This window comes from Thamnophis elegans, chromosome 3 (assembly GCF_009769535.1).
Source record: "Thamnophis elegans isolate rThaEle1 chromosome 3, rThaEle1.pri, whole genome shotgun sequence".
NCBI lineage: Eukaryota > Metazoa > Chordata > Lepidosauria > Squamata > Colubridae > Thamnophis > Thamnophis elegans.
Window position 1 is genome coordinate 45,756,162 of NC_045543.1, and position 23,076 is coordinate 45,779,237.

General features: G+C 40.7%; 1 protein-coding gene across 3 annotated transcripts in view; it reads left to right on the forward strand.

Moving 5' to 3' along the window:
* Positions 1–23,076, forward strand: part of LOC116505645 (stimulated by retinoic acid gene 6 protein-like) — a 64,508-nt gene extending 41,432 nt beyond the window's left edge. For 2 of the 3 annotated variants that reach the window (XM_032212990.1, XM_032212993.1), the window contains 5 exons: positions 573–643; positions 1,746–1,857; positions 8,012–8,087; positions 8,734–8,815; positions 19,095–19,175. In XM_032212990.1, the coding sequence (XP_032068881.1) occupies positions 573–643; positions 1,746–1,857; positions 8,012–8,077 (249 nt within the window). In that variant the 3' untranslated portion in view covers positions 8,078–8,087; positions 8,734–8,815; positions 19,095–19,175. Of the gene's footprint in view, positions 1–572; positions 644–1,745; positions 1,858–8,011; positions 8,088–8,733; positions 8,816–18,952; positions 19,002–19,094; positions 19,213–19,818; positions 19,939–20,884; positions 21,049–21,219; positions 21,370–22,513 lie in introns of those variants that run through there. The other variant, XM_032212992.1, reaches the window with a different exon arrangement.

Consider the following 23,076-nt stretch of genomic DNA (forward strand, 5'->3'; position numbering starts at 1 on the left):
CTGCCCTGCATCCCATTTTTGTGAAAAATGGGTGAAAAATGGGCCGTTTTTCACAAAAGGGGGAGGTTTTGCCTTCCCCCACCCCCCCAGAAGCACTTTGCAGGCTTCAGCAGGGCTGGGGGAAGGGAAAAATGTCCCCGTTTTGGTGAAAAACAGGGGCGTTTTTGCCTTATCCCAGCCCTGCTGAAGCCTGCAGAGTGCTCCTGGGGGCCAGGGAAGAAAAAACTTTTTTTTTCTTACTTACCTCTTCAAAATCGTGGTGCATCTTATACACCAGTGCATCTTATAGTCCGAAAAATAGGATACGTAAAGTGGCTTGATATGTTCTGAATAAACAATTCAACCAGGCACATTGCATTATCTGCAGTGAGTCTACCCATTCTCTTTGTCATTTATATGCATTAGCAGAAATAAACCTGGGTTAATATTATGTATCTAATTTGGGTTTTTTAATCCCTAAAAGTGCTCTCTGTCTCTCTGTTTCTGTCTTTGTCTCTGTCTCTCCCCCCCTCTCTCACACATTGTTTGTAATTCCTGGGAATATGTGTAAAGATGTTTTATTTACAATACAGGACAAAGATTCTCTTATGGAAGAATACCAGTCGCAGTATGTCCAGCAATTGCTGAGAAAACCTGTGCTTGGGTGAGGATCATTTTATCCTTGGAGACATTTTTGCTTTGATGTATTCTGATAATTCTTTTTTCTTATTTTTCCAGTGTCAGGTAATTGGCTAATACCAATATGAGCAAAATCCTTCTGCCGATAGCTAGGCTCATATTCCATAAAATGATAACATTAGCTGAAAAGCATCTGAAATCTCTAATGGATCTCTAAATGGTTAACAAGTGTATTCTGGTTTAAGGTTTGATTTGATTGAGTATAGACATCAGATGCAGCTATACCTGTGAGTATATGGGCTGTACTGCTGAAAAGCTTACCCTAGAATAAACCTGTTAACCTATGATCCCTTGGGATCCTCAGCAAGACCCACAATATCTTGTGTTGTCTTGAAGCTTTGATTCTTGGTGGCATTCTGGTGAAGAGAGAATTATTTTGAAAATGCTGCTTATAGGTAGTCCTCAACTAATGACTTGGAATTGGAATTGGAATTTGGAATTGGAATTTCCATCACTGAGTCATGTGGTTGTAAAGCATGATATCATGTGATTGCATTGCTTAGCAATAACAATCCAGCACTTCCCATTGCCATCATTAAATGAGGATTGCAGGTTGTTGAGTGAGTCTCAAATGGACCAAAATCAGGCCAGAAAGCAAGGAAGATGTGGCGCAAATGCAGTAGGCCTGGGGTGGCTTTTGCTGTGTGGGTGAATATGTATGAGTGGCCCATGGAAGGAGAGGATGAAAGTGACTTACCAGAGCAACCTGCAAACTTCCCTACCATTTCTCCATTGACTTTGCTTATTGGAAGGTGGGAGGGAAGTTCACAAATGGAGATACTGTGAAAAATAGTTTAGGAAAAAATAAAGCATGTTGGTCACCCATATCCTGTTCATTGTTTTTGTTCTCATTCATAAATTCCCATCATCTATAATCCAACTACATTGAGGGATATAGACCATCACAATAAGGGTTCTATTGATAGAACTAGGCCAAATAGCAATGAGAATTTTAAATCCAGAGAAATAAAGGAAATGGATTTTCTTCTATCACATGCAAAGCAGCTTTGGAGAATGACCTGGTTTTTTTTGTTACGTAACAGCCCTATATTTTTATCTACCAACAGGAATCCCAAGAAAAACTGGTTTCAGAGAAAGCTATATCAGTGGGACCCCTACTTTAAATTCCCCACCAGAATAATCAGCACAATTGTCATTATGTTCCTATGTCTTTACATGGTAAGGCAAGGCAGTGCATGATGCTTTCAGCAAGGAAGTCACTGCTGCTTTTGGTCCAATCAAATCATCTTTGAACTAAAATGCATTCTGGGGATCAGCTGTTATCTGTAGTCCAAAGAACAGACATTGATCATTGAAGCTAAGCTATAATGCATGCTATATTTTGCATGCTGAGCAAAATTCTAATATTTAAATTATCCCAAGTAGTCGATAATATAGGCATATGAGAATACTATACTTCTCCTCTTCTCCTTCTCAAGTGAAGCTATACAGGTAGTCCTCGAGTTGCAAATGTAATGGAGCCTGACTATTCCATTTCTACCTCAAGGATTTGTAGGAGTGAATCTCATACCTTGAGTGAGATCACTCCCTGCTTTCTGCCCACACATTGGTTAATCAAATGTGTGGTTTGTTAAGTGCTCATGAGGTATCTCAGGGTGGGGAAGCTCATTGGGGGGAGGGGGCTAGTGATGGAACAGGCCTCCCAAACCCACCATCTTATGCTTCCCCCTCCCATCCTGCCATGCCAGACTCCCTTACCTTACAAGATCTATCTCCTTTGTGCTGCGATTTCTGTGCCCTTGAGAGGAGAGGAGATGGAAGCTCCTGGGTGCTGTAATATTGTGTGAGTTCAAGCACCTATCCTCTTTTGCAGAAACTGAGTGCTTGAACTCTCATGAGATCACAAACCTCAGAAATTTTCATTCTGGTCATAAAAAGTTTTTGCTGTGCCTTTATCCTGCTCTTTTCCACCACCACCGGGACACTTTTCGCCCAAACCAAGACTTTGACAAAGACTGGAATCTTTGCTTCCTTGCAAATGGGGGATTTAACAATGGAGTCATCCGCTCTATTTTTAAGCGCCCCTTTTGCAAGGAAATGAAGATTCCAGTCCACGTCAGTTCTCCAAGTAAAAAGTGTTTGGGTGCCTATAGGACACTTTTGCTTGCTCAAAGCCACAATGGACCAGGAGGCTGAGTGAAGTGCCAGTCTCACAGCCATGAGGTGAGGCAGGGTGGTGGAGCTGCCCTATGTACCTGGCTCCCACTTACATCAGGGCTCCCACAGCCGCAGCACACCACTCAGCCTCCTGCTCTGTTGTAGCCGTGAGGAAGCAAAAGAAGTGGCCAGTGGCCACGTGGGCTTCTGCTGCACATGGCTGCCAGTGCTGCTACTGCAAGGCAGGTGTAGGGACTTAGATGGTTTGGCTGTGGGGGCTCTGAGGTAAGCCAGTGCAGGGTATGTGGGGCAGCTCCATCCCCTCTTGCCTCGTGGCCATGACACCATGAGCAACCAGACTGAATGAGTGGCCAGCCGGCTGTCCAAGCTCTTAAGTAGGGCTTTTTCTTTGGGGGGGGTAGGGCGTATATTAGGAGCATATGTAAAACATGCTAGGGCTTATTTTTGGGATAGATCTTATTTTGGGAAAATGGTGAATAAGAGGATAAACTTCTAGAAATAGAACCTTATTTGTTAAAGGAAAGATCAATTAGAAATTAATTTCTAGATATATTCTCATAGAGCTTTAATCTAAGATTGTAGTAGTCATGTGAAATGCTATTTGTTGTACATTAAGTTCATTCATCAAGCCAAGCAACATTTGTTTTAAACATGCTTTGCTGAATAATCATATTTCTTGTATTTGACAATCACCATTACTTGGCTTTATGTAATAGTTAAGACACAAACTATATTGTATTTTAATATTATATCTTGTATTAATATAAGCTATGTGAACACAACAAAGCCAAGTTATTTACTTGAAGTAGCACAGAAACAATTCCTATAGAAAGATTCTTCCTGCCCACCAACCACGATAGTCTGGGGAGATTCAGTAATTATGATCCTCAATTAGCTTGTGTTGCCACATCTTTTCCTGTCCTTGGTCAGGTTATATGGTAGAAACAAGGCAAAAGGAAAACAATGCCTTCCCCTTTCTGCCTGTTGTGGACCACAAGGGCAGAATGAGCCTATCTGGAGAGATATAGGTCTCATGACATGTACAACAAAAATTGGCACCCAAACTATCTTTGTAAACTAGTCTTTAGAGTATATTAACAGTAAATAAAAATAAACATTAGAGTTGAAGAAAGGATGAGGCTCTAGGATGGGAAGTATGAACAAAGGAACATTTTCTCTTAATCAACAAAGGAAATTTCATCTAAGATGATGATTAATATGGTGAATTCAGAGAAGAAGCTAGCTTTGCATGATTTGCCCTGAGCATAACCGAAATAAAATCAAGAGTGATGACAATCAATCAAGTTGCTCATTACTTTTAGAGGTCTGCATGGGTTGCATCCCTTCCTGTGATCTGGGAAATACTGGGTGGAGGCAGCTAAGATCTATTTCTTTCTTTGTCCATAGTGAGTCTGTGCTTCTGGGAGAAAAAAATAAATAAAACGTCTCCAGCAAATTCCTCCCTTGCTATTGAACCTTAACAGATGGGATCTATTCCTGTTGAGGGATTTAGCTAACAGATCTCCCCCAACTTAAATTACTGTAGGTGTGAATGTCTACTGGTCAATTGTGAATGCATCCTGACCTAATAGGAGTCCCTAAAGTTATCTATTTTTATCTTATAATTTTCACTTCAGACATTTTTATCCCTCATTATCTTTCATTTCTCTTCCAGTTTATTGGGCTTGAATTTATTGGGATCAATGTAATTATCCAAAAACTCAAAGACCTGCATAGTACGTTAGAAAAATCTCCAGATTTCAGACGTAAATCATGGGTCCAAGTCATTGAAGAGTTTATTCGTGTCTTAGAAGGTAAAGGCATAATATTTTGTGACTATAGCATTATTTTTTATGGGTGGTGTAATGTACCAGTTACATTGAAAAAGAGAACGACAAATTTCTAATAATGTTATCCCTAAACAAAAACCTGATATTGCTTGAAGAAGAAAAAAACAGCCAGTAGCTCTTGTACATCCATACTTTCTTTCCTTAATGGGAAGAGGAGCAGCTAGGTTAGAAAATGCCCTTTCTGAAGGGCTAGAACCTCAAATCTCTAAAATTGAACTTGAAGAAAAAAGAAACTTCTCCTTTGTGCAGAATCACCTTGCTTTTTGGAACCCAACATGGTTTACTAAGTTGAATGAGGTAAAAGGAGAAGGCCAACATTTCTTCAGTAGAGTAGAAAAATGGCTTCTCATAAGGAGATGTTATATTCTCCATTGGCCCTCTATACCCACTGCTGTAAGGGCTCTGAATGCAAAAATATGAATTTCATACAAATAAAATAAATAAGTTCATAGTCCTGTGCTCTGGTCAGAGATTTACAACCTCCCAAAATAAGATACATTTCTTTCCTTAAGTTTTCCCATCCACATTTCCTACCGTGTTACCCTGTTTCCCTGAAAATAAGACCTCCCCGAATAATAAGCCCAATTGGGCTTTAGAGTGCATGCACTAAAACGAGTCCTTTCCCAAAAATAAGACCTCCCTAAAAATATTGCAACACAACAGCAGCCATGAGCTGACCATGATTTCTGCCTCCTGCACTCAAAAATAATAAGACCTCCCCAAAAATAAGGCCAAGTGCTTATTTTGGGGGTCAAAAGAAAATAAGACCCTGTCTTATTTTCGTGGAAACATGGTAGCATTTTCCAGCTGGAAGGAAGAGGATGTGTTCTTTTTTCAATATCCATGCTGGCAGGGAATAATTAAAATGTACTGTATATATTTTAAGGTAAATGGCAATTCTATTAAAAAAATTGAGGGATGAAAGAAAGAAGATATAGAGTAGTATAAGGTAATTACCATATTTTTCAGAGTATAAGACACATCTTTTTTCCTCAAAAACGAGCCTGAAAATCTGGGTGCTAACCAAAATGGCTGTGTATACAAAAATTGCATGCATAGCCTTATGGAGGCTTTCAGAGAGCTTCTGGGGGCTGGAGAGGACAGAAATGAGCAAAAACCAGGCTGTTTTTGTCCCCCCAGCTCCCAGCAGCACTTTACAAGCCTCCATAAGGCTATGCATGCAATTTTTTTTTTACCAAAACTGGACCCATTTTTGCGGAAAACGGGCCAATTTTTACTAGTTTTTGCCCCCCCACCCCCACAGGAGCACTCTGCAAGCCCCCCCCAAGGCTATTCATGCCTTTTTTTAAAAATTAAAAACGGGCCCATTTTCGTGAAAAATGGGCCGTTTTTGGGAGGTTTGCAGAGTGCAAAAACTTTTTTTTTCCTTTTGGAAAGCTCTTTAACTGATTGATGACAATTACATTGATCAAGTGCTGTGCCAGCAGAAACAAAGTCTTAAGGTGCTGCAGATTGTCAGCGATTTCCTTCTCCAGCACATGGACAATTATACCTGCAAACATCTACCTACCTACCTACTTTTTCTCTCTCTCTCTACCTACCTACTGTATTTCTCTCTCTCTCTCTCCCTCTATCTACCTACTTACCTACCTACTCTCTCTCTCTCCCTACCTATCTACTGTATTTCTCTCTCTCTCTCTCCCTCTCTCTCTCCCTCTACCTACCTACCTTCCTCAAAACCTTAGTGTATCTTATACTCTGAAAAATACGGTACTTACCTGCTCCAGAAATTTCTGCTGTTTAGCTACAGCCATCAGGCTGGTTTATTTTTGTCCTTACACAATGACTAGCAAATGTTCAACAGAGCTATTTATGTCAGATTTCCTTGGTGTTTGAGGTAATAGATACTCTTATACTATTCTCTGTTAGATAGCTCTATGTGGATACAATTCTGGTAGCAAAATATAATTGCCTTTCAAAACCTATGGCTGTAGCATTGACCTGAAAATGAGTTGTAAGGAGTTTTTAGCTTATCAGGATTTTTTTCCCCTTAGTAGGTTTCATTCCCTAAAAGACTCAGGTGTTTGTTTGGCCTTTCTAGCATGAGTAAAGTGTTTAAAAATGATTGCAGCAACAGCAGAAGAGCAAATAAAGGCAACAGAAATGATAAGGGAGTTAGAATTGTTCTCTGCTTTTATCTTTGTGTGAAAACAGGTAAGGGAAGTCATGATTTTGGATGACTTTGATTACAGGTAGTCCTTGATCATTGTTCATTCATAGTTACGATGGCCTTGGAAAAAGTGGCTTGCAACTGTACTCACACTTATGACTATCACATCATCTCTGTACTTATGTTACCATTATTTGGGTGATTGGCACTTGGCTTACATTTATGACTTGGTGCAAAATCCTGTGGTCATGGGATTGTAATTTGAGATCTCTCTTTTTTTTTTGCCAATTTCTGTAACAACCCGTAGGGAATAACAGTGGTTGAAGAACCTCTTGTCCATGTTTGCTCCTGGGATGTGTTGATTGACCTCTCTAGGATCCAGAATGTGAACTGATAGCCATGGAACTGATGCAGGACTTCTTTTCTTCTCATCGTTCAGACCTTTTTTTATTCTAGAGATAGATTAGAAAGTTTCAGGTTTAGAAAGTCACATTTATGTTATAGTGTAGACTAGGGCTCTCCAAACTGAGCAACTTTTAAGACTTGGGAACTTCAACTCCCAGAATTCCACAGCCACCCATGGTGATAAATTTGCCAAGTTGGAGACTCTTGGTCTAGACAAATGAGAAGACATACACAAACATTTACAACAACATTTACATTATTTATATTTGTTAAATTAATATTCTGTCATTCTTTAAGGAGTAGTTAGTGTTCCCTCCATTTGTTTTATTACCCATGCTGCCATCAGGTGAAATATATTGGACTAAGAGATGACAGTTGGTCCACAGACACTAGTGAGTTTCTACAGCTGAGTGTAGAATTTGATTTGGATTTAAATGAATCCAGATCTACCCCAATAGCTGGCAAACTACATCTGATTAGCTAGCATTGTTCAGAATATTAAATAATCTATCCTAGACATTATTATTGGTGAATAAAGTCTATATCTAAAACTGAATAACAAAAAACAAAACATTATAACATTTCAAAATTACAAAAAGACACAGATAGTTAAGAAATTGATCAGTTTACCTGTGTCCAGATGTTACCACTATTTGGTAACAGTAAAAACAAATTGAAAAGAGACTGAAGAATGTTTATAGACACTTTGGAAATTTTGAATTTTACCATGACTACCTCACTAGACCGTGGTGAGAAGTATTTTGAGGGCATCATCTCTGAATTAAGATTATATTTGTTTGTTTTATAGGAATTTGGATTGTTACTACTGTTGTTTCTTCTGCCACATGCATTGGATATGCATTTAACATCTTAGTCTGCTACAGGTACATATATAGATTATGTAACTCTTGTGTAGATGTAACATGGATGCTGTGATTAGGTGACTGAAAATATCTATGACACTGTTTCCCACTTTTGTAAAAAGTCATGAATAGTATCATTTTCATACCGTGTCTTCCATTATTTACAAGAAGCTAATATATCAGCATGGATAACGATGGATAGTAATGGGTGTGGGGAAGAGCATTATGAAAACGGGAAGATTGTTCTACTTTCATAATTCAAGCCTATTTGCTCAATTATATGTTTTATCTTGGTCAAGAAATGTATAATATATTTTATTTCTCATATTAATACATTTCTCAATGACCAGCTGAAGAAATATGCATCTTCTGCTTGTTACAAAATTCACATATGGTTCCCAAATGTTGCTCATTGTTCCCTTTTTGGTTGGAATTCTGCCAGTACTACTAAATAATGGTCTATTTCACATTCAGAACTTCTTGTTACCCTTAATAGACTTCATTAAGTCTCCAATCTTTCAAGATAAATAATTCATATTTTTGATTCATTCCTTTTCATAGGTATCAATATATTTTATGAAAGTGTTTGCATTGTATATATATATGTATGTACATGTGTGCCTTTATGCATATATATAGATTTATATTTATATTTTTTTGCTTCTAGAAGACAAATTAAATTGTTGAGAGCAGGCAAAAGGTACCTACTTGTGTCAGAATCTATGAAAGTTTCATCTGCTCAAAGTGTGGTGAGTTTTCAGCATTCAAAAAATTACTACTGATTGGGGTTGTGGTCTACAAGGCAAAATAAAGCATACAGTAAATGGCCTTTTATTTAGGTTAAGCCAGTGGTTCCCAATGTGGGGCTCACTCCCCACAGGGGGGCACTTTGATTTTTAATGGGGGCAATTTGAACCTTGTTTTAACCAAGTTTAACCGGGGATGCCTTGCAGGGTCAAGCTGAGGAGTTTGCTCAGTTTCTGTCGGACAAAATCGCTCAGATTCGGACAGACCTGGACTCCATTTGGACAGAACCAGCAGAGATGCCAAGGGAGGGTCTTGCTCAGACTTTCTGGAATGAGTTCCAGCTTGTTACCCCCAATGAAGTGGACAAGGCCATGGGAGCGATGAGTGCCTCCACCTGTTTACTGGATCCGTGCCCCTCCTGGCTGGTTTCGACCAGCAGGGAGGTGACACGAGGCTGGCTCCAGAGAATCACGAATGCGTCCTTGTTGGAGGGATCCTTTCCACGGACTCTTAGGGAGGCGGTGGTGAGACCCCTCCTCAAGAAGCCTTCTCTGGACCCAGCTATTTTTAAAAACTATCGTCCAGTCTCCAAACTCCCTTTCTTAGGGAAGGTTGTTGAGAAGGTGGTAGCCCTCCAACTCCGACGGACCTTGGATGAAGCAGATTATCTAGACCCTTTTCAGTCTGGTTTCAGGCCTGGTTACTCCACCGAAACCGCTTTGGTCGCACTGACCAATGATCTCTGGCGGGCCAGGGACAGAGGGCATTCCTCTGTCCTTGTACTCCTTGACCTCTCAGCGGCCTTCAATACCATCGACCATGGTATCCTTCTGCGACGACTGGAAGAGGTGGGAGTGGAAGGCACCGTTTTATGCTGGTTCTCCTCTTACCTCTCCGGCAGGTCGCAGTTGGTGTTGGTCGGAGAACAGAGGTTGACTCCTAGGCCCCTCAATTATGGGGTGCCACAGGGGTCGGTCCTGTCCCCCCTCCTATTTAATATCTACATGAAGCCACTGGGCAAGATCATTCGCCGGCACGGGATTAAATACCACCAGTATGCGGACGATACTCAGTTGTATCTGTCCGCCCCGTGCCAACTCAGTGAAGCGGTGGAAGTGATGTGCCAGTGCCTGGAAGCTGTTAGGGTCTGGATGGGAGTGAACAAACTCGCACTCAATCCTGACAAGACCGAATGGCTGTGGATGTTGCCCCCTAAGGACAGTCCATCCAGTCCGTCCTTAACCCTGGGGGGGAAAATTGTCCCCCGCAGAGAGGGTTCGCAACTTGGGAGTCCTCCTGGACCCGCAGCTGACTTTGCAACACCACCTGTCGGCTGTGACCAGGGGGGGCTTTGCCCAGGTTCGCCTGGTGCACCAGTTGCGGCCCTATTTGGACCGGGAGGCACTTCAGACAGACACTCATGCCCTCGTCATCTCAAGACTGGATTACTGTAATGCGCTCTACTTGGGGCTGCCCCTGAAAAGTGTTCGGAGACTGTAATTAGTCCAGAATGCAGCCGCGCGAGTGATACTGGGTGTGCCAAGGTACACCCATATCACACCTATCCTCTGTGAGCTGCACTGGCTGCCCATTGGTCTCCGAGCACGATTCAAGGTGCTGGTTATCACCTTTAAAGCCCTACATGGCCTAGGACCCGGATACCTGCAAGACCGTCTTCTGCCACATACCTCCCTTAGACCAATAAGATCGCACAGGATGGACCTTCTCCGGGTGTCTTCAGTGGGACAATGCCAGCTGGCGATGCGTAGGAGTAGGGCCTTCTCTGTTGCCGCTCCAGCCCTATGGAATGAGTTGCCTCCAGAGATCCGGGCCCTGCCCACTCTCATGGCCTTTTGCAAAGCCATTAAAACCTGGCTTTTCCGGCAGGCCTGGGGCTGTTGACCCCTTGATTGAGGTCCAGCCCCCTTTCGATTGGGTGTTTGTTGTGTTCCTTTCTTTTAACTTTGTTTCGTCCCATTGTTTTTTTTTTAAGAGCCAAGGTGGCGCAGTGGTTAAATGCAGCACTGCAGGCTACTGCTAGATCAGCAGGTCAGCGGTTCAAATCTCACCGGCTCAGGGTTGACTCAGCCTTCCATCCTTCCGAGGTGGGTAAAATGAGGACCCAGATTGTTGGGGGCAATATGCTGACTCTCTGTAAACCGCTTAGAGAGGCCTGAAAGGCCTATGAAGCGGTATATAAGTCTACTGCTATTGCTATTTAAAAAAAAATCTTTTAATTTTTTTCATTTCTGTAAGCCGCCCAGAGTCCCTCGAGATTGGGCGGCATAGAAATTCAATAAATGAAATGAAATGAAGTTAATGGCCTTTTAGGCTTCCTCCATGTGAGTAGAGTTCACTTTTTGAGTGAAGTAGGAATTATATGTCACTGGGGGTGGGGCATTAGGATTTTAGAGATGCTTAGGCGGGGCATGGCCAAAAAAAGTTTGGGAACCACTGGAAAATATGCATGGGAGAGAGCAAAAGAAGTTCTTAATGTTAGCAAAAAATGTGGTAGGACCTGAAAAATACAACGTGCCCAAAGGATGTTAATCTTCATATGTATAATGAGCAAGGTACACTGAGTTCAAGAGTAGCTCATAGCCAGTGCAACCATTTTGACATGTAGACAATGTGATATTGCTGGAAAACAGAGGTGGATTGCTCCCGATTCAGCCCAGATCGGCTGAACTGGTACGAGTGGCAATGGGAGGCTCCACCCGCCCACCTCCCTGGAATCTTCTGAGCATGTGCAAAAGCATTGCATGCACATGCACATGCGAGCATGCCCGAACTGGTAGTAAGAAAATTGGCAACCCACCTCAGCTGGAAAGCACAGTTTATCACCTGCCCTGTCCGAGTTTTGACCAGCTGCAATTTTTAGACCATCTTCAAAAGCAATAATATAATTCTGAAGTTGCCAGTCAATCAATCAACTCATGTCAGATAGTTTTTCTCCGAAAGGAGGCACATCAGGCATGACTTTGATTTTTCTTCAGATGGTATTAGTACTGCATGATTGTCCAGGCTCAGTTGCAGTTATGGGAGGATCTTTAAGTTGTGAATTTAATCTTTGAGTGGAAACATAACTTTGTAATTTTCTGACATATTTCTAAAATCCTGAAGTCTAGTCCTCAGAACCACAACAACTCTACCTTGTCCAAATTCTGCTTCAGTTATCTGCATCCCTTTTCATCCCTCTCAAATTAGGAGCTGTCTAGATACCTAGTCTTGAAGTCTGAGAGAAGTAAAAATAGAGTCACAAAAGTGGATAAAGATAAAAGCTGGCAATGGTTTAAAACTAGAACTTTAAAATAAACTGAAGGCAGAACTGAAAAACCATCAAATGATTCAAATTGTAGATTGTAGAAAGAAGTAGAAGTGGAAGAAATAGTAATTCTTATATTCAATTCATGCAAGAAGATTGCACCATCTGGTTATAAACAATGAGATAACATAGTTGGCAAAGTAATTCACTGGAACATCTGTCAAAATTATGTGTCTGTAATGAAAAGTTAGTAGGAGCATATAGTTGAGAGAGTAGTATAAAACAAGTAGGTTAAAACATTGTACAATCTGATTATAGCAACACTAGGTGTAACTCTGGCTGGAAGGAAGAAGGTTTGAATAAGTGACAATACCAGGGGATAGTCCCTTACTCAATTGGGCTTACAGGAAAAATATTCTTGCAGAATTTTTTGATTTTTGATTTTATTGGAAATTTATATGCCGCCCTTTTCCCTGAGGGGACTCAGGGCGGCTTACAACAGTGAAGGGAAGGGAGTGCAAGACAAGACTTAAAAAAAAAAGGAACCGTGATTAAAAGAAAATTGGTCATAAAAACACAACATTCACTCAACATTCGGGCGGGGTGAGAGTAATCCTATCCCCAGGCCTGACGGGATAGCCAGTTCTTAAGGGCTGTGCGGAAGGCCTGGACTGTGGTGAGGGTACGGATCTCCACGGGGAGGTTGTTCCATAATGTCGGAGCAGCAACTGAGAAGGCTCTCCTCCGCGTAGTCGCCAGTCGGCACTGACTGGCGGATGGGATTCGGAGGAGGCCTACTCTGTGCGATCTGATGGGACGCAGGGAGGTGATTGGCAGGAGGCGGTCTCTCAAATAGTCAGATCCACTACCATGGAGCGCTTTATAGGTGGTAAGTAAGACCTTGAAGTGCACCCGACGATCAACAGGTAGCCAGCGCAGCTCACGGAGGATTGGTGTTATATGGGCGAACCGTGGTGCGCCCATGATCACTCGCGCGGCCGCGTTCTGGACTAGCTGAAGTCGCCGGATGCTCTTCAAGGGCAGCCCCATGTAGAGCACATTGCAGTATTCCAGCCTAGAGATCACAAGGGCTCGAGTGACTGTTGTGAGAGCCTCCCGGTTCAGGTAGGGCCGCAACTGGCGCACCAGGCGAACCTGGGCAAATGCCCCCCTGGTCACAGCCGACAAGTGGTGGTCAAAACTCAGCTGTGGATCCAGGAGGACTCCCAAGTTGCGGACCCTATCTGAGGGGAATAAATTTTGCCCCCCCAGCCTGATTGGTGGAACGTTAGCCAAATTTTTGGGAGGAAAACACAACAGCCACTCGGTCTTTTCCGGGTTGAGTACCAGTTTGTTAGCTCTCATCCAGTCTTTAACAGCCTCAAGGCCCCGGTTCATCACGTCCACCGCTTCATTGAGTTGGCACGGGGCGGACAGATACAACTGAGTATCGTCCGCATACTGGTGGTATTTTATCCCGTGCCTTCGAATGATCTCGCCCAGCGGTTTCATGTATATGTTAAATAGCAGGGGGGACAGAACCGAACCCTGCGGCACCCCATAGGTTAGGGGCCTCGGGGACGATCTCTCCCTCCCCACCAACACCGACTGCGACCTGTCCGAGAGGTAGGAGGAGAACCACTGTAAAACAGTGCCGCCCACCCCCACCTCCCGCAGTCGTCGCAGAAGGATACCATGGTCGATGGTATCGAAAGCCGCTGAGAGGTCGAGGAGAACCAGGATGGACGCATAGCCTCCATCTCTGGCTCTCCAGAGATCATCGGTCAATGCGACCAAAGCGGTTTCAGTGCTGTAACCGGGCCTGAAGCCAGACTGGAAGGGGTCAAGGTAGTTAGCTTCCTCCAAGGTACGCTGAAGCTGTAAGGCCACCACCTTCTCAACAACCTTCCCCAGGAAGGGGAGGTTGGAGACTGGACGATAGTTGTTAAGAACTGCTGGATCCAAAGACGGTTTCTTCAGGAGGGGCCTCACCACCGCCGCCTTAAGCGCGGTGGGGAGGTGTCCCTCCCGAAGAGAGGCGGTAACAACCGCCTGGATCCAGCCTCGTGTCACCTCTCTGCTGTTGGCAGTCAGCCAAGAGGGACACGGGTCCAGTATGCAGGTGGAGGAACTCACAGCTCGCATAGCCTTGTCCACATCCCCGGAGGCAACATCCTGAAACTCAACCCAGAGATGGTCTACCAAGTTATTCCCCTGTGTCCCGGCTGGATCTGCAGGGGTGGAGTCCAGTTCCGATCGAAACCGAGCAATTTTGTCCGCCAAGAACTGACTATATTCCTCAGCCTTACCTTCTATTTTTAGAATATCCTGCAAATGACCAATTGTCTGCAAGGAGTATAAATCCTTCCATTCCCTACTGTCCTACCAGAGCTGAAGAAATTGGAGAAAATCATGAAGTGATTTTGAAGATCTGAAAACTGAATTTGAAATATTATGGCATAAACCAGTCATGGTGGTTGGGTATCAGCACACTGGATGCCATACCAAAAAGTCTTAGCTGGCTCTTAGAAAATCTGTACATTGACAATTTTTCTCTGTCAGTTCCAAAAGACTTCATTGCCTGGATCCACACATATACTATCTATATGTTAACCTGAATAATATTCTAGGGGGCCACTGGATGGTTATCAGCAGTTGCAATAACGATGTTCTTATTACAAGGTAATACCTGACATAGGCTCTTACCTGTGTCCAGTTAGACTTACTTTGAGTCTTCTTCCAGCAGTTCTCCAGGAATCTCTCCTGGCACTTCTAGAGCTGCTTAATAAACCAAGGTGCACCGCAGGATTGGCACACAGGGAAAGAATGCATAGCAGTGATATGACCCAAGGCTCCATTCCAGGCAGAGATTAGGGCCTCAACCAAAGCGCCCAACAGCTCCTCAGAGAAAACCCCAAGCTCTCCACTGGGATGGTCTAATTGTACAGACTCTGCTCCCTAAACAATAGACAGACTAAGACAACAACCCTGCACTGCTGACCTGATGCATTGCAATACATCAGCTCAGCAGTACAGGGTTGTTGTTAGGTTGTGCCACTTAACTGATGGTCCTGTCACCAAAGGCTCTATATAAGAACAATTTTTACTTAATATTAACAAATTCTGGAGACCATCCAGAATTTTGGCAGGTTGTTCCAGAGTGAGGACTCAAAGACCTGAGCAGAAATCCCTCAGTATACTTTTGATAGCGCCGAAGAATTAAGAACCAAGGGCCTCCAGATCTTAGCAAGTTCAATTACTTCAAAGCAGTCAATAGTAACAAAAGCCATCAAAAGATTTAGGAAAACCAGTGTGGTTGGGGACACATCACCAAGATGATCACATTGGGAAATACTCTCTGGGTATGCAGGGCAAGTGGTCTAGGCTAACTTTTATTAACAATATACTTTTGTTTTTTTTTAATAAAAAAGTTTTTTTTTATTTTTAGACAAACAAAAAACATACAGACATAAACACACACAAAATAAAAATCCTTCTCCAATGACTTACAGTGTGTCGATTGGTTACAAAACTTTTGTGCTTTCTCACAATAGTCTTCACTTGCAATTTACATAAAAAATCATATCATCATTCTAATATATATGTATATAATTGTTATGGTTATTAAACATTCATTTGACTATAGCTATTATTGCATCATTTTATGTAAAATATTCTAAATTTAAGATACATTTATATTATGGCATTTAAATAATCCTGAATTCAGTCAATAATATTACATCTTTATATTCTATTCTATATATAATTATTTATCTTTTATAACAAAGCTTTTAAGCATCCTCTCCATATTCCTCACTTACAATTTATATAAAATTTCATGTTATCAATCTAGTACACATATATGCATTATTATTAATAATAATCATTTATTTAGCTATAACTATTATTACTTTATTTTATACATAATACTCTAAATTTAACTCAGTTTAACTTATTTTTTATTCTAACATTTCATTTCTTCATCCTGTATCCTTCCAGTAGTAGTGCAGTCCTATATCTCTTGCCATTTGTGATATTTGTATTCTAATTGTTTTCTTGATAAATCTTATGTGGACTTCTCTTGGCACCTTGTTGTTCCTTGCATATTTTGTAAAGACTCAAAACCCTCCATCTGTTCCTTCCATCCACTTGCCTTTGGTTATCATCGTACTTCTGCCAAAATTTATCTCATTGTTTCTGCCAGAATTTCTCCTCTTTCTTCTTCCATGTTTTGGGGTTTGAGATAGAGTTCCAGTTCGTTAATGTCTCCTTTCAACATTCCACTTCTGTCATTTCCAACCATGCTCAATTTGCTGTGAATTTTCTTATCACTTTGTTCATATTTTTCTTCAATTTTTTAAACTCTATCTTCAAATTTCATCATCATTTTATAAATGTTCTCAACTCTTCTCTCTATTTTGTCTGTTTTTTTGTTCTATGTTCTCCATACTCTTTTCAATGTTTTTGTACTTATTTGTATTTTTTGAATTTCAAACATAATCATTTGCAATGTTAATTCTTTTTCTTCTTCATGTTGCACCATTCTTCCAGGTTATAAATACTCCACTAAGACATCCAAAGCTTTTTTGTTAAGTTTCAAGCAAGTTCACTATAATCCTTCAAGTCAAGGTTTTCTCTTCACTCCAGTCCAGCTATTGACAGTACTCCAGAAGAGCACCTTCATAAACAATATTTACTCTTCCCATTATCTCTTTCAATAAACAAAATCAAGAGCCTTGAAGTATTAGATATGAGTTGAATGTTCAAAGGAAATTTAAAAAATGATGTTTCCAAGCCTCCAGTCTCTAGATGGCAGTGTTGTTTCTTTTTCCTCTGCCTCTACCCCTCTCTTTAAATTCCGCACTTAAGAAAGAAAAAAAGTGCTTAAAAGCAAACAATCCAACTGAGCGTTGTAAAAAGAAAAGAAAAGAAAGACGATCATAATCTACAAATACGAAAAAAGAGGAAAAATAGAAGAAGAGGGAACAAAAAACCAGTCCAATTTAAAAAGTGAGAAGCATTTGTAAAAGTTCCATTCATAAAAAAAGCAAAATTAAAAAAAGATAACACACTAAGTTTAATACAGGCTTAATTCACTGCTTGCTCTCTTCTTCTGTCTTCAATTTTAATTTTACTCTAAGTCTTTTTGTGTGTTTTCTTCTCTAATAGTAAAAATTTACCTCACCATTTCAACACACTCTCTCTCCTGCTTTTCTTCCATTCAGGGGCTGTCCCAACTTTCTGCAGCTTTAATGGCTGCTTCTCTTTTGCTGGAAAAAAGAGCTTCTCCTGGATCAATCAGGGACTTTGCAATGTCCCTGAGATCAGCAGGACGTGGCCTTCCCTAAAACTCTCTCCACGGGATGGTTTAGGTCCAAAAGGACCATCCAGCAGCAGAGATATTGACAGCAATCCTGGAGCTCCAAGATTGCATGTCGTGTCGTAGCGACGTCATCCCCGCCCCTCAATATTTTTTTGTTTTTGTTGTGGCTATAACTCTCAGAATGTCCAGCCTTTTCCAATACTTTTAGAATAGAGAAATGGAGAAAACAAGACAGTTCAAACAGATAAAAGAAATGGCAGGGTTTAACCCTGAAAATGATAAGAAAAAGTTGGATGGGTGCTTTTAGTCTTGGTGTTAAATTACAAATATGATACCCTGTTTCCCTGAAAATAAGACCTCCCCAGATAATAAGCTCAAATATTGCAATAGAACAGCAGCAGCCATGAGATGACCACGCTAGCCACCTCCTGCATCTCAAAAATAATAAGACCTCCCCGAAAATAAGGTCAAGTGCTTATTTCAGGAGTCAAAAGAAAATAAGACCCTCTCTTATTTTCAGGGAAACACAGTAAGAATCTAAGAAGAGGGTGAAAACACACACACAGAGAGAGTTGCTGGATTTAAGATAATTATGCAAGATAGAACAAAGCAAACAAAGAACTTTATGAATATATGATATGAATAGGTATAAACAAATACATTTTGAGTCCTGAAAACAGATCTTAGGGAAGTTTTGATTGAGCAAAGCTAGCTTGACCAAAACCATGTTATAAGAGATTAACACATACTGATATGCAGCTCAAACATACCACAAGATGTACATATACTGTAGTCAACTAGAACTGAAGGCTCCTCTTCCTAAATGGAAAGATAGAGAAAATTGAAAAAAAGCCTGGTTCCATTATTGTTTCTTCAGATAATGCAAGAGACTTGTTCATGGCTTTCTTTTGACAAGCTCTTGGAAATGGGAATATTTCAGAGCTAGCCTGTTTTCCACTAGATTGTACCAGTTTTCCCAGTGTAAAAGTATCCATTTTATAAGTCTCTTTGGAGATTAATTCATTGGGTAGCTATTAATCAATTAATCATCTGAAATTTGTTTGCCCTCCTCCAACACCAGGCCCCTTTCATCTAATCAGTTTAATAGCCCATAAACAAATAGACTGTAGCCGCTTTGCCTTTAACTAGTTTTCAAAACAAAGCACATTCTTGAGCCAAGCTGTCAGGATAATGTCAGTTACAAATACAAGACAGAGCTATAAATAGAAGAGCAGAAACTAGCTTTTCTGCAGAATTCATCCATATTTCTTTGGTTATTTTTCTCCTTTGTGGATTTCTTCTATTTTTGGAATTTTATTTGGGTAAAAATAAATGGGTAGAAAGATGTTATATCTCAGGGTTTTGCATCCTATTTTCTACCCCTTAGACTGATCTAAGACATTATGCTGACAGTATTGGTTTTGTAAGTTATACAGAAGTAGTTCTGCGGTTGTACAAATACATCTTTTAGATTTCCTGGAAATATTGTATATTTTGTTTGTATGTTTGTGAATTCCTAACTAACCTCTCCTATTCTTTTTACCCCAACAGGTAGCACTATCAAAGTTTATCTCTTTCCAAGTTGCATACATAATGTGGGGTATGTGAACACTGTCTTAAAAGGATTGGAATAAGTTATTGGGAGCTTCTAATTCTCCCCATTTGTTAACCAGTTGTAAATTTTCTTTTCTAGGATATCTAATCATGCATTTGGTGCAGTGGTTATTTGGAATGATACTTATGTATATTTTGATTTTACCCATGATACATGGCGAATGGATGGAGCTTTTAAACCAATGGGGAACTGTGATGTAAGTGCCTGCAGTCACAATAACAGTTTGGTCTCCCTGCTTTTCAGAATTGACCAGGCTGCAAATGTGAGCATTATTCACATAATCAACTCTTGTTGAATAGTATCAAAGCCTAGAAGATAATCTGGCTAGGTGGGATTGGGGAATTTTGAGCAGCATCCACCTCATTAGCTGGATAACAAAGAAGGGATTTGAACATCCTCAAAAAAATATGTACAGAGCAGGTGATTTTCCTTGTTCTGCTGCTCCAATTGCAGAACTATTCATAGTCAGAAATGAGATGTTGTATCATTTGAAGTACCATTTGTTAGTTTGATAGGAAGAAATGCATAGTACAAATGACCCCAAAACCTTGCCTTCCTTCATATGAAGTTCTGCACTATGTTCATAGGATTCCACCTTTAATCTTTTTTTTTATACTTTTGAATTTGGAAATTGTATAGAATTGATTACCAAGGGATTCAAAATGATGAACATAAAAATGTTGGATCCCAGAGTAAGAGGATGGTAGCTAAACACAATCCTTTCAATATTATATATATTTTTTTGATTGGTTTAGTTTGGTTATAAAATGCAATGTTGTTTTCTTTGTTTTCTATTTCTCAGCCTGACATATGTCATTGTCCTAGTGATCAAGAAGATGCAGGTGCTCGCAGGTGCCAGGTTTTTTCTCCAGCCAAAAATGTCACCGACTGACAGTCAAAAGCCTTTGGCTCTTGATAACAGGTCAGTGCTAGAGGATGATATATCTACTGCTATCCTGTGAATATAATTTTTCCATTGTACAGCACCTGGGATTGATAGGCAATGATGCTTCCGATAAACATATTGTAGCAGTGTCTATTGGAAGATACTCTAGAGTATCTTTTTTCCTTATTTTTAAAATGACTGTCCAGGAAAAGATGTGGAAAAAAAGAAGGGATGTGAAAATGTGAGACAGGATTCATATTTACACAAATAAAAACATTATTTGGAAATAATTAATCAGGGAAGCTAATCTAATTCAGCCTCTAATTCTGCCATTTGTCAGTCACTATGAGATAATCTTGGCAGGAAAAAGTTAAAAGATCAATGGAGAAAAATTAAGTACAAAAATACAGTTTCAGAAGAACTATGTGGTATTTGTATTATGCTGTTTCAAGCTATAGAGAAAACAGGTTCAAATGCTTCTTCATGCTGAATATTGCATGAAGAAAACTAGGGAAGATTTAACAATATAATTCTCATCACCTTTCTTTTTATCCTAGTCTTTATCTGTTGATTGGTTTATCTTATTCTATAAAAAAATCTTTTAATATTGTGCCAATGTTGCAATTTATAGACTAATTGCAATTCAGTGAAATTTGTTCATATATTTGCATTATATCTTGGTACACCAGTTTGTATCTCATCAACTACAATTGGTGGGACTTGTAAATAAACCTTATTCATCTTCTCATGGGCTCAGTAAAGTATTATAACTTTTACAAGTACAGCTTATTATACTTCCTCAACTGAGTGCTAGGTAGAACTACTGAATTTCCCTTTTTGGTAAAAGCTCATTGGGAGAAGTATCTGCTTCCAAATTCGAACAGAGCACAAGACTGAGTTCAAAAGCAAATTTATCTATTTCTGCCTCCATAGTTGGAGAGTAAACATGAAGACTTCTCAGTGGTAGCCTCTTGTTTTGCAGGAGAGTCTTCGTAAACTTCAGTTATTTTTTATTCTTCCATTCGGTGGTCATTGGCTTAACTTCCTGTCTGATGAGACTTGCCCGCAGCATCATTCTTGGGGTCTGGATGGTTGGACGGATAGATAGGCCAGTAATGCCAAAAGGTTATGAACAATGTGATGCAGGTAAGCATTTGAAGTACTTTGCAGAGGAGACCTTATTTACTTTTACATAACAGAATTGGATTTTCCACTCATTAGTATCTTTGTTTCAAGCCTTGGAGGGAGTGGGTGGGATGGGAGAACAAGAAGCTGCATTTAACACGCAAAAAAGAAATATTCATGATTTTTCTACAGGTTACACAGTTTGGATTGGAATGCTTTTTCTGGACCACTATCACACAAACCCCATCCTTGTGTGCTTCTGCCAAATCCTTTGCGACAAATACAAACAGAAAAGGCTGTCTGCCGATTCATACTCCTCTGTGTATACGCTTTTGGAAATAGGTAAGCTTCAATCAGAGGCCACATGGCCTGTTGGGATGTTAAGCAATATAGAAGATATAGGGCAGGTTAAAATAGAATCTTCACTTCTGGGGAAGAAGCTCTGAAAACTGCAGATTGTTTTCATTTGGAGAACTCGTGAAGGTGGGCTCCATAACTAAACATTCCATTTCATCAACGGTTTAACCTTTTGCACAGGCTTCTATTACGAAGATAAAACTATGTCCATATACTTTATTAGAAGTTTCCGTTTCAGGTATCTGTGCTATCATGCACACTGGATTTCAGGAATAGCTTTCTGAAGGTTACGTGTTCAGACATTTGTGACAACATCACTACCTCCAAATTTTGTGTATCTGAGGGTGTAGCATTTCTTTGCAGGGTGGAGTTGTTTAGATAGTGAGATATAGCACTTGTGCAAGACTCTAGAGATGTTGTATTGATCTATTTCCTTTCTCCCCAAAGCTTTATATTTTGTATTAAAAAAACCTAAACTGAAATTCCCCCCAAACACCCCCCCCCAAAAAAGAAATTCCAAAACGCATTAAGATTAATTCTTTGGCAGAAAGGGATGAACTGAAATGCAGTGTATATGATATAGAGCAGTGATGACAAACTTTTAAGACATCGAGTGTCCAAACTGCGTGCATGCATGCCCAAACTGAAAGGACTGTACATGCACATGCACAGACATGCACAGCAGAGACCCAAAGACCAGCTGGCTGTTGGGAGGCGGGGAATGTCAACACCGGCAGCACGGCAAGAGGTAAGATCTTTTTCTTTCGTGAGCTTCTGTTTCGTTCTTTGCAGGGAAACAGAAGTTCACAAAAGAATCGTCACAGAGATCTGACCTGGGGTGGCAGTGCACGTGCCAGCCGAGAGTACTCATGGATATAAAGTCCCAGAACCTCTCATACAGTACTCACTTGAGTATGTTGGTCAGTAATAAACAAGGGAATGATCTGGAGAATGTTTATTTTACTTATTGATATCCCGCCATTTTAGTCTTAGAAATAATTCAAGATGGCAAACAAATCCAACCCACCTTCCTCTTCCAATTTTCCCCTATGAGGTGGTTTGGGCTGAGAGAGAATGACTGGCTTGCTAAACACGGAAAAAATTAATGCTGGTTTCTTTCTTTTTTTAGTTCCCAGAGTGTCTAGCAAAGCCAGGATAAGATGGTTCCTGCTTTATACACTTCTGAATAACCCCACTATCCAAAAAGCCCGGAAGCTAAAATCTCTCTCTTATTAAGTGGATGGATCAAATCTTTTCTCTTTTTGACAATGTGTGCTCAATCTGCTAAGAGCATATAGGTGGCTCTGTGGTCAGCAACAATTTAGGTTTGATCCAAGTTGTGATCAGGAAGGGCTTGCTGACATATTCATTTGTTTTCTAAATGAACACTTGCACAATGGCTAGGGTGACCAGACGTCCCGCATTTGGCGGGACAGTCACGCCTTCCCATAATTTTTCCCGCGTCCCAGGCTGTTCTCGAAAAATCCCGCTTTATTTTGGCGCTCGCAGCTCACTCGCTCCCCTGCCCATCACCTGCCACTAGCGGCTAGCTAGCTCGCTCTTCCGTAAACTTCTAAGCCAGCCCAGCCTGCTGTTGGCTGGGTGGATGGAAAACTTTAAGCATGCTGCGCAGTCTCCATTTCATTTAGCCTTCGCCGTTTGCTTGCTCCACTGGTGAGTAAGTAATTCCGG